We start from the raw sequence: 12576 nt of genomic DNA, 5'->3' as shown, positions 1-12576 counted from the left end.
GTACAATCATAAAGAGAAAAATCTGATTTGCTTATTCTGAATGAGGGTTCTGCATCATTGAGCTCTCATAATGATAGATAAGTGCAGGGTTATGGACCAAAGGAGAGATTGAAGTATCAAAGAGGTAAAAAGCCAGAGCAGAGAAAGTGAGAGTTGAAACACAGGTATCATCATCTGTCCATCCCTCACACCAGATGTAAGATGCAAGGTGTATCACTTCAGCTGGTAAAGCCTCAGTTTCCTTTTCTGCAATCTGGGTTAGAAGTTGGAATTAATATTTCTTCATCTCAGGATGCTTGGCAGCTATAGTGTAGGTTAAATGTGATCATGAGTACAGAGGATGGCATGGAATCTGCCACAGTTACTTGCTCAAGAAATGGTAGGTCTTATTGTTATTGCCCTTTTGAGTCTCATTATTTACTCAACTTTCTTTGCAAAAAAACTTGTTTAAAAACGTGTGTCTTATTATTCTCTCCAAATGACAGAAATAAATGTACTTGACAAGTAATGGTGCATATGATCAATATCCATACTTCTTTCCTATTTAGAGCCAATCTGTGAATCACATTTAAGCTGGCTTCTGGAAACAATTTCCAGCACATTCTACTTGCAGTCAGATGAAGCTGCAATTTTCTTAAAATATGAAGCAGTTTGGGTGCTGGGCAGAACATGTATTCAGTCTCATAAACATAAACATTTTTTATGTGGCATTTAAACATGAACTGCGACTCTAAAATGCTACAAAAATATAAACAAAATAATTTCAGGAATAAAGAGATACAGTTAAAGAAAAATAGAGAGGAAGTAAAAAAAAGAGATAAGTTTTCTATGATGTGAGAAAGTTGGTCAAGGATAAACATTTGGTTTTATAATTTTTTTTAGAGGGAGATAGTAGCACATTCTAGAAATTGTTTAACATTATATGTCAAGTGACTTTGGCAGTTACTTCTTACTATTCTGACCTTGTTCTAGTAGCGCCAGTCCAAGGCCAGCATTGTGCCTTTCTTCAGCGATCACAACGGTATAGCCATGTTGAGTCAGAATGCGCTGGTGTAGCCGAAGCTCTGTTTTGCTGTAGAAAGGAGGCCTGTAGAGTATGGCCCTTCGGCCATGGCTGCCAAAGTGTGTCTCTATTGATTCTTCGACCTAAGAAAAGAAGACATAAAATTTCAATATAAAAAAGTAGTACATTTCCCTTGAAGGACATCACGAATGCAAATCAAGGACTATTTGGGAAGTTTTTCTTAAGTTTTTCTCTAGAAGTGAAAGATAATTTCTCTGAAAGACTGACAAGGACAAAGATGACCTCATATGCAAGAACTGAAGGTCAGCTGAATTGTCCTCACTGTAACAGAAAGATGAAAATTTTAGGCTATAAAATATAGAGGTTCTTGGAGGAATACTGATGCATAGAAATATAGAGCTCAACTCTAGCTGAAAATACAAATTAATAGCAGTGCCTTTCATCTGCACTGTGCTTTTATAAAGTAGTTCTAGCTGCATTATCTTTTAATAGCTCTTTTAGGTAAACACGGTCAAGGAAACACTCAGAGAGGATGGGTTTTGTACGGAAAGGACATGGTCAGGAAGGGGTCGAGGTGAGAAGCAGTCCAGAGCTCTTTGTAGATAAACAATGCTGCAGTTTCTCTCAATTAGGTTGTAGCAAAACTGGAACGCATCTCAGTGAGACAGAATGGGTCTTCACATGTGAGGAGAGGAGAACTACTGAAGTATCATAATTCCAGGTTATTATCTCAATAGTTTATTGCTCTTTCATATAAATATTCCTCTTTCTCAAAATAGAAATTGCAATTCTACTAACAAAGGAGATTTTTGAATTGACAAGGAAAAAGAAGGCTGAAATTTAAATTCATTATAAGGCTTAATGGCAGATACTGGGGTTTTTCTGAAAACTTGAGATTAAACCTCGATAAAGTACAGATGATTTTTATTACTAGAAGGAGTGATGAGATTGCATGAAGGTCAGCAAAAACCAGGAGAGAGGTTGAACAAGAGGAGCCAAAGGAGGTGGTGGAGAAGATGAGGGGGACTTGGTAAAAACACAGCTGGGAATCTAAATTACTTGCAATGACAGCCCTGAGTCAACCTGTCCATTTTATTAACCTAAAACATGATCTTTTTCATATTGTGAATGCCATGTTATTCAGCACTTAAATGTCTTCATTATTTCCCATACTGATAGAATCAATCAATTCTACATCTTTTATTTTTTCTTTTATTGTTTTTATTTTTCATTTTTTATTTTTTTTGAGACAGAGTCTCGCTCTGTTGCCCAGGTTGGAGTTCCGTGGCACAATCTCGGCTCACTGCAAGCTCCTCCTCCAGGGTTCATGCCATTCTCCTGCCTCAGCCTCCAGAGTAGTTGGGACCACAGGAGCCTGCCACCACGCCCAGCTAATTTTTGTATTTTTAGTAGAGATGGGGTTTCACCTTGTTAGCCAGGATGGTCTCGATCTCCTGACCTCGTGATCCGCCCACCTTGGCCTCCCAAAGTGCTGGGATTACAGGCGTGAGCCACCGCACTCGGCCCAATTCTACATCTTTATCAAGAAACACAAGATCATTTAAACTTATACCCTGCCTTCCTACTCTGGTCAGATCACATCACACTCTTAATCATCTTTATTCCTGACCCACAACCTGCTCTTTTGCACATCACTGTTTCTTCCACCTACAATTCCTTCCTCTTTTCGTTATTTCGCTTATCAAATTCCAAATCAACTCTCAATAGTCAAACGTTATCTCTTATGGAAATGTTTAATTGAAATGCATACTTTCATTAGCACTCATGAAAGGAAATTACATTTTTCTCATATCAGCCCCTTAACAGCCCGGCCTGCATTGTTCATGTCTCTCAAATGTCTATCCGAAGACATGATATATGGTACGTGCTTAATAAATGAAGATATTTAGTAAATTAATGAATCATAGCAGTTATCAAAATATTTGAAGACGCATATTGAAAGAAAGAAGAAACAGAGTTAGATTGTAAATCCTTTGAGGTCAGGAACCATATGCTATTTTTTTATTGCTTACAAACTATTGCTAGCTGAAAATTCATAGATAAAGCATACAGTAGTTCAGGAGGACACAAACTCTGGATCTAAACTGCTGGATTCGAATCACCTGGCTGCACCAGCATTATCTGTGTGACTTCAGACAATGCCTTCTTCCTAAGGTGCTATGAGGATTAGACAGTTAACACTTGTAAAGTGCTCAGAACCATGCTTGCTATGTAGGAGGTACTATGAGGTATTTTTTAAAATAATAACATATCAAAAAGAACAATGAGTCTGGAAAAACTGCTTCTGAGTTTGTGCTCTGCCTGGCACACGTTAACATAGTTGCTTACTATGTGTGTGATGAGTATAATGAATATAATGAAAAGGAATAGAACTCTGGCTAATCGTACCTTCTGTACATGCTACTTTGGGAGAACGAGATTAATTAGATATTTTCCTTTGTGAAAAGACACTGCGTTTTATTGATGAGAAAACCATTTAAATGCAACAATTTAAGTGAAAATTGGGACACAATTCTCCCCAAATGTTATAATTGTTGGCAATAATAAATGTGTAAGGAGTGTTTGAAATCAAATACACATTTAGCCTTTGGACACAGGGGTTAGAGGGAACTGAGTAGCCTGTAGAAAGCCAAAGTAAACAAACAAGTGTCTAGGTGCAAGGGGAAGACAGATGCTTCCCAGTATATCAGTGTCACTCAAGCAAACCCCCTGTGTCCAGAATTCCCATGTCACATTTTCTTTTGTAATCACAGGATGCTCCTCTCTATTACAGCTGGCTCAAATACAAAAGGGATTTCACACAAGGAAGATATATTTTAAAACTTCGAGTAGTTTTCATTTTGAAAGATGGATGCAGCTGGAATCCATCATTCTTAGCAAACTATCACAAGAACAGAAAACCAAACACCGCATGTTCTCACTCATAGGTGGGAACTGAACAATGAGATCACTTGGACTCGGGAAGGGGAACATCACACACCGGGGCCTATCATGGGGAGGGGGGCGGGGGGAGGGATTGCATTGGGAGTTATACCTGATGTAAATGACGAGTTGATGGGTGCAGCACACCAACAAGGCACAAGTATACATATGTAACAAACCTGCACGTTATGCACATGTACCCTACAACTTACAGTATAATAATAATAAATAAATTTAAAAAAAAAAATAAAAAAAAAATAAATAAATAAATAAAGAAAGAAAGAAAGAAAGATACCATCCTCTTTTTCCCCCAATAAAGATCAATTTAAGCAAGAACAATGTAACTTTTACTAATATACCCTGTAGAGGGTATATTACATATAAATAAAGTACAATTATTGGCCATATTTGGTAATAACCTTCATAGCATAGACTGAAATTTTAACCCACATCTCAGACTATAGGGAATAAATAGGAAATGAGCTTGTCAGTAGCATTATGTTGTATTATCCTGTAATACAAACTGCTGCTGTCCTTGTCATATTTATAACACACTGTATCAGCAGAATGGCTCAATACCAAAGGGCAAGAACAGTTTCAGCCGGTCTGACAACAGGTGCACACATTGCGTATGTGAAATTAAAACGATGTGAACAATTATGTCAACCACACTAGCAAGTGCGAGGTCATCAAACACTAATAGCAGCACTTTCAGAAATAAGAGGTCCTGATTATTCCCACAATTCCAAAGGTATATTTTTAATGGAAGAATACATTTAACCTGGCCACGGCTACAACAACTTCACTTGAAACAACCCTGCTGGCCCAGAATTTAGAAAAGAATGAGTGTTACTGAATGTTGATTCTGAGTGTTCACTTGCGTCTCTCTCATCTTGAGAGAGCTGCAAAATATTTCCTTAGAAATCCCTTTGTTAGACGACATAAAAGTTGTTTTATAACTGGACACTTTTTATTTTTACTGAAAGGATGTCCAAAATCTGAAAACTTTGTGCCATCTGAGATAAAGCAAAGGACAGAATGTTGTCATAAAGTACTGGAAGCATTGGATGCAGCAATGTAGAGTAAAAAGAGAAGATTGGGAATCAAAAACCTGGATTTGAATTCTGGCTCCATCACTTGCTTGCTTCATCTACTGAGCTAAATTATTTAATCTACCTACATCAGAGTTTTCTCACATATGTAAATGAAGTAACAAATCCTACTGTATGAGGGAATTAAATGAATTTTCAATATGAAAGTGTCCAACATGGTGTCTCACCAATAAATTATGTTAAAGATATGTAAATAAAACTGAATAATAATCTATATTATAGTATAATTTTATATTCAAAATTCCATAAGCTTTTCAATTAATATGGTTTGATCTCTGTCATAATAGGCATTTTTGCAATAATATGTATGATTTCATATACCTGATACACATTTTCCTCTATAGGAGTCATTATGTTTTAATGCATAATTTGTTTACTTATTACATTTATTTGATTTTTTTTTCCTGGGCCTCCCATATCTTAGAAACTTATTATGTTTATTTTCTCTCTCTTCATACCAGGATGGAAGCTAAATGAAAGCATATGTTTTTGTCTTTTTTGTTCAATTTTGCTTTCCCAGACTAAAAACAGTACTTGGCATATAAGAGACACATAACAAATATTCTTTGAATGAGTGAATACAAACATCTTTTCCTTCAATATGTAGAAGTCTTTGTTGTAAATAAAGCCATGGAAGACTGGGAATAGGAAGTGGTTAAGACTTGTATTCACAAATTTATTTCAATAGAACTGTAAATACTAGCAAGAATGACAAATATAGAGTTAAATATTTAAGCAAAATAATGAATTTACAGTAAAAAATTTAATAAAGAGCTACATTATAAAAGTACTGCATTTCTCAGTTACTTACACTGTTAAAAAATCTTTACCAAGACTCACCATGAAACCAAGAAATATAGCTCTTCAAAATACAGTAAGGCTGAAAAATAAAACTTGTGTTTTTTTCACATAGCAGAAAGATTTTTTTCTGGATTGATTAAAGTAGCCATGTATTTATGACATCTTTTGATGTTCAAATACAAATCATCTAGTAGACTTTGGATGTGTGTCATATATGACTAAAAGTTAAATCGCCTTCCTGGTCCAGACTTTGGCATTTTAGAAATATTATAGAGTCTATCATAGTGAATTATGTTTTCATTTTTCCACTGTAAGAATAAAATACAGATTCTCTTCCCCACTGGTGAAATGTACACTTATTTTAGGGAATGTAAGAAGTAAATGGAAGGAATTTTCTGGGATCTATATCATATACATTTTCTATTTAAAAAATATCTTATAATTGCAGGACACAGGTTTCTGGATATGCAAGCTGAGGCTTGAAAGGATGTCCCTCTCTAAACGAAGCTTTAGTGTACTTCTGTCTGCATCTTACAGCTGATTTAACTGAATCTCAAGCTGATTATGGGAGGGCTACACATTTCTCACATTTCTCAGAACTACTCCATGTCACAGAGCACCTTCTGACTGTACTCCCAAACTGTACTTTGGGGCTATCCCAACCTTCAATATCTAATGGTAGGCAAGTTCACTCACGTGTGGATTTATATACAAATAAGAGAGATTTAAAAAGTAATAAAGTTTCCTTATCAAAAATGTATTCCTGCAGGGCATGGTGGCTCACGCCTGTAATCCCAGCACTTTGAGAAGATAAGATAGGAGTATCACTTGAGGTCAGGAGTTCGAAATCAGCCTGGCCAACATGGTGAAACCTTGTCTCTACTAAAAGTAGAAAAAAAGTAGCTGGGCATAGTGGTGTACCTGTAATCCCAGCTACTCTGGAGGCTGAGTCAGGAGAATGCTTGAACCCTGGATGTGGAGGGTGCAGTGAGCTGAGATCGTGCCACTGCACTCCAGCCACAGTGACAGAGTGAGACTCGGCCTCAAAAAACTTTTCAAAAAGTAAAAAAAAAAAAAAAAAAAAATGTATTTCCAATAGAGCTTTGATGAAATAGCACCCACTTAAACAGGCATCGCCAAAACCCATTATCACCTATATCCCTCAATGTAATTTTCCCACTGGCACACTTTGCGATGTATAACTATATATTATTTGTTTAATGTCCGCTTCTCCTACTATGTTCCATGAGGGCCTAGATTTGTCTGCTTTGGCCATTGTTGTATATGCAACTTACTGCCAGGTTCTAAATAAGAGAGAATGGATGAATAAATGAGCAAATGAATGGATACATAAATGCAAAGTATGAGCTTACTTTTTTGTAAATACACATGCCCTTTAATTATTTAACTATTAGGTGGAAAAAAAAATCTACTGGAATATCTCAGTCAAGGGTTCAATATCTGCATCTCAAGCCATAAAATATTCATGACCTCTTCATCTCCAGTGACTCTCCTCCACTTCGTTTCAAACACTTGCTCCAATGGCCATATCTTAGACATTGTAGGTCCCAGAACAGCCCCTCCTCTGAAATTATAAAATTTCAGATATTCCATTCTTTGATTGCACTGAAGCATCTGGCTCTTCTCATTTATTTCCAATGTATTGGTTCTTCAATCATTAGTCTTCTCACCTAACAATTTTTTTTTTTTTTTTTTTTTTGAGACAGGAACTGGCTCTGTCACTCAGGCTGGAGTGCAGTGGCATGATCTAGGCTTACTACAACCTTCGCCTCTCAGGCTCAAGCCATTCTCCCACCTCAGCCTCCCAAGTAGCTAGGACTACAGGTACATGCTACCACATCCAGCTATTTTTCATTATTATTATTATTTTGTAAAGATGGGGCTTTTACCACCTTGCCGAGACTGGTCTTGAACTACTGGGCTCAAGCAATCCATCTGCCTCGGCCTCTCAAAGTGCTGGGATTACAGGTGTGAGCCACTGGGCACAGCCTGAACTTTCTACTGGCCTCCTTTTTCCTCAGCTTCTCTCTCTGCAGTTCAGATTCCATGGTCCAACACTCCAACAACCCTCTATCTAATATATTAAATTTCCTTGCTCTGCTGCACTTCCTTCACATCCACATGGCAAAACATCAAACATGAAAGAGCTTGGAATCCACAGTAAATCCTCTGCCTTTAAGGATCTAACATCCCACCAAGAAAATCAGACGTGAGCAACTAGTTATAATAAACTAGGATAAGTCCAGTAAGTCAGGAGGCATAGGATGCTGTGGAAACACTGAGCTGAGGGACCTGAGGGAGATCTCAGCAACCTGCCTGTCCTGCACCTGGGCTGGGATTGCTGAGAGCTCCTGAAGAAAAGCACCCGGTGGGACAGATTCTGGATGGCAAAACCGATTCTGCCTCTGTCCTCTGGCTTGTTCTCATCATTCTTTCGTTTGCCCATTTAACATTTTCAAGCATTTTCTATGTAACAGGCATGGTCTTAGGGTCTGGGAATGCAACAGTGAAGTAGTCTATCCAGGTTCTAGCCTTCATTAGGAGCGCTAGTGTTTAGCAAGAAGAGCAATAAACCATTAATGAAATCATATAATTTCTGATGGAAATAAGGGTTCTGGTTTGTTAAAGAATGACCCAGGAGCTCTTTTAGATGATTTGGTGTTATTGCTTGCCTATATTGTGAATATTGTGTATGAAAGAAAATAAGTAATTAAATTAAATTGGTAATTTCTCTTCTTATCTTTTCCTTGCCTTGAAGAATTGTCTTTTTTCTCTTGAAGTTCCTTGCTGTTGACCTTGAAGGTCAGTACCATGAATCCTTTTTATTGTGAGTGGCAAATAGGGTCAGATAGGCAACAAGAAATGACTGACAATGATGATAAAAATGGAGCAATGCAATGCTACTTATTATCTTGTTAAGTAGCTAGTAGGAAACCTAAATGCAGTGAGTAGTGGAAAATTTAAAGGTTGATAACTCTGTGCTGGTCTTTATACATAGGTTCGACTTTGAAGAACTTTGATTCGGTTTTCTAAAGTTGTGTCAGGGAGGAGGCAGATGAGGAAAACTGGACTTAGGATAGACAGAAAAAGAGTGCTTTTCTTGTTTTGTTTTCTGGATGGATGAGTACCCTGATAGAATTTCAGAAGGCCAGACTTTTACTACCTGAATCACAGTATTTTCTAAAAACCTCAAGCCACCCCTTCCATATTGCTGAAAAGAGGTTAAAAAAAAGAGGGAAGGAAGGAAGGAAGGAAGGAAGGAAGGAAGGAAGGAAGGAAGGAAGGAAGGAAGGAAGGAAGGAAAGAAAGAAAGAAAGAAAGAAAGAAAGAAAGAAAGAAAGAAAGAAAGAAAGAAAGAAAGAAAGAAGAGAAAGAAAGAAAGAAGAGAAAGAAAGAAAGAAAGGAAAAGAAAAGAAAAGAAAACAGTGAAAGTAATCTGAGTCACTAAGCCATAAGAGGGATGCCGGAGACCTGCCCTAAGAAGGCATTAAACCATACAGGGGAAGCCTGGGAAGAGAGATAACTGTGAGGGCCTGAGCAGTGAGTTCTGTACTATGGAGCCTGATTTGGTGTACAAAGAGCAAAAAGAAGCAGCAACAGGATGGTCAAATAATGCTACGTGTAACTGAGAAAGAGAGAGCTAAGGTACAGAGAATGAACACATTCCAGTACTGGAGAGAAAATTTTAGGAAAATTAATTTGTCGTGAAGACACTCAGTAAACAGAAAGGGAGCCTGTAAGCCTAGTTTCTATTAGAAGGGAAGAAGGCACAAAAGAAGAAAACAGAAGGAACAGCAGGCAGACCCTGACTTGGACATCCCAGTCTAGAAAATAATTAATGATAAATGCTGTAATGCCTTAGTTGCCTTAGTCCACATTTGAAACACTGTCACCTTGGAGATCGGTCATGTTTTCCTTACCAGAAGACTTTCCATCAAATCTGTAAAACAGTAAACATATAATCTGAAGGTAAACTCTGAGAACTCCTGGGTATCCTCAATGTTTAATGCCCATTCTTCTCATTCAAAACTTTGGGACCATACGATGCCTTTCTGAAAAAGGTGTACAACACAGAGCTGTGTAACTGAAGCAAGAAGAGAGGAGGAGAGAATGGAGAATGGAAGAGTGCAAGTTGCAAAACAAAAAAAACTGCAATCTAAACAGTTTCGCAACACTTCAAACTCCAGCAAATGCAGAATCATGCTGGGTGTAGCTTCGGCTCCAGTGAGGCGCCTTCCTTCCCCAGGCTAACCCCTACACATAGGGTGAATCTTGGAGGCAGAAAGAAATTAGAGGCAAAACTAAGAACACAAGGACAGCTTTTTCTCCTCAAGTGCGTATCTAGGATCACCAGCTGTGACTTCTTGCCTTCCGGTGCCTGGCGTTCGTTGTTGCTTGCCAACCTCCACCTCCACTGGAATGCTCATTCGTTTCAACCAATGTGAAGGAACCTATACTATTTCCTTCTTCTGCTTCTCCTAAAATTTCCCTTTTCTCTTTTCTAGCTGTTTTTAAAAGTAGTATAAAGCATCTTTTTCAGCCTCCTCTTCAAGGCTCCTTTGAGATGCCACCCACGTTGCACAGCTGTGGGTCAGCAGTTTACTATTTACTGTAACCTCACAGACATAACACAGATCCAACTGAGATTACAAAAACACAGGGATAACTGAGAGATGGTGGTCTTGACAGTTTCCTTCATTATGTCTGTAAGAATAAGACAGAACTTGAAAATAAGATAGAACTTGAAATGAAAAGACAAAGAGAATGTAGCTTGCTTTTTTTTTTTTTTTTGACACAATTTGATGTGATTCCCTATTTTGGAGCCAACGAAAATCACTCCTGAGTGTGTCCCTCTTTAATCTCTTCTCTTCCCCTCTGCTTTCCTGTTCCTTAGATTCTTCCCTTGTCCCTGTCCTCTCTTTCTCAGACACTCATGTAGCGCTTAACAGGAGGAAGAAGTTATTTTCTTTCTATCTCCAAGCCCTGATTGCTTTTGCTGGTGTTAAGCTGACTATATGAGGTTCCTTATTGCCCTCTGAGTCTTACCACAGTGTCAACAGTAGTTAAAGGATGTCCGTAATGAAGAAAAAAGAGAATTGACAATCCACAATTATGAAATAACAAGCGGAGGACAAGGAAAGACCTTGTTCTTTTGAAAAATGTTAATATAATAGCAAGTCTCTGTCCCCTGATGCCAAAACAACAAGTTAATTCAGCAATTCAGCCTTAAAATAGTAAGTCCATACAGAGGCAATATAGCAGAAAGGAAAGAGCACTGGGGCAATTACAACAACAATATCAGTACCTAAGCATCATGCAGTCAACCAGACACTTTCATAGATGCCAGAGACTCTGAATCTGAGTTTGAGGCTTTTCCAGCCACCACACAAAGCCTCCTGAATCTGAAGTCTCTATTTCCCACCCCCTCCAGCCCATTCATGATCAGCTGACACTAATGAAGTTCCACTTGATGAACTTCATTTTCCTTGTCTGCAAATGAGTACTGACACCTTCCATCTTTTTGTGCTACTGTAAGAATCCAGAGTGACTCCGTTTAGACAAAAGCATTCAAAACTATGTAGTCCCACACAAACGTAAGATATTATTAGAGAAATAGATCTTAAAGAATTGTCAGACGAAATAATATGTTGAAAAATTAACATAGTTTAAGTAAAAGCCTTTAAGTTTTTTTTTAATGGTGAATAACAGCTTTTCTGTTTGTTTCTAAATTTTTTTAATTATACTTTAAGATCTGGGATACATGTGCAGAACGTGCAGGTTTGTTACATAGGTATACACGTGCCATCGTAGTTTGCTGCACCCATCAGCTGGTCATCCACATTAGGTATTTCTCCTAATGCTATCCCTCCCCAGCCCCCAACCTGCCGACAGGCCCCAGTGTGTGGTGTTCCCAGAAATACCATTTGACCCAACAATCCCATTACTGGGTATATACCCAAAGGATTATAAATCATTCTACTAAAAAGACACATGCACACATGTGTTTATTGCAGCACTGTTCACAATAGCAAAGAATTAGAATCAACCCAAACGCCCATCAATGACAGACTGGATAAAGAAAATGTGGCACATATAGTCCATGGAATACTATGCAGCCATAAAAAAGGATGAGTGCATATCCTTTGCAGGGACATGGATGCAGCTGGAAACCATCATTCTCAGCAAACTAACACAGGAACAGAAAACCAAACACCGCATGTTCTCACTCATAAGTGGGAGTTGAACAATGAGAACACAAGCCTTTAAAGTTTTAATCATATTGTTTCATAAGGGTTCTGTCAAATTACATGTAGGATATGAAAAGGTAGTGTTTATATATGAGACATTAAATAATTTTAAAATACTAAATAAGCCTCCATCTCTATGATTATTCTCTGATAAAAACTCAGTGTTAGAGCAAACATATCATTATAAAAATGCATAGGGGCATGATGCCATACATACAATGAACATACTTCTTAGATTTGGGGACTGGACCAGAAAAAAGGCCATTTGTTAATTGTACAACTAAATATGACTTAATTTTTACTTTGTTATAATGTTCTATAAATAAATTCACACATTAGGATATTAGTCCTTTATGAAACATTACATTCTCTATTTATGGCTCAGAAAATATAGTCACCAGTGTCTAGTCTTAGGGTCTCCCAAGTG

General features: G+C 37.7%; 1 protein-coding gene across 2 annotated transcripts in view; it reads right to left on the bottom strand.

Annotated features, from left to right (window-relative positions):
- Positions 1-12576, bottom strand: part of CPED1 (cadherin like and PC-esterase domain containing 1) — a 310570-nt gene that overhangs the window by 281798 nt on the left and 16196 nt on the right. For both annotated transcript variants that reach the window (XM_025380614.1, XM_025380615.1), the window contains exon 3: positions 963-1146. In XM_025380614.1, coding sequence (XP_025236399.1) covers positions 963-1146 — 184 coding nt within the window. The remainder of the gene's footprint in view (positions 1-962; positions 1147-12576) is intronic.

This window comes from Theropithecus gelada, chromosome 3, assembly GCF_003255815.1.
Source record: "Theropithecus gelada isolate Dixy chromosome 3, Tgel_1.0, whole genome shotgun sequence".
NCBI classification, from domain to species: Eukaryota; Metazoa; Chordata; class Mammalia; order Primates; family Cercopithecidae; genus Theropithecus; species Theropithecus gelada.
This window is presented reverse-complemented; position numbering and strand designations above follow the sequence as displayed.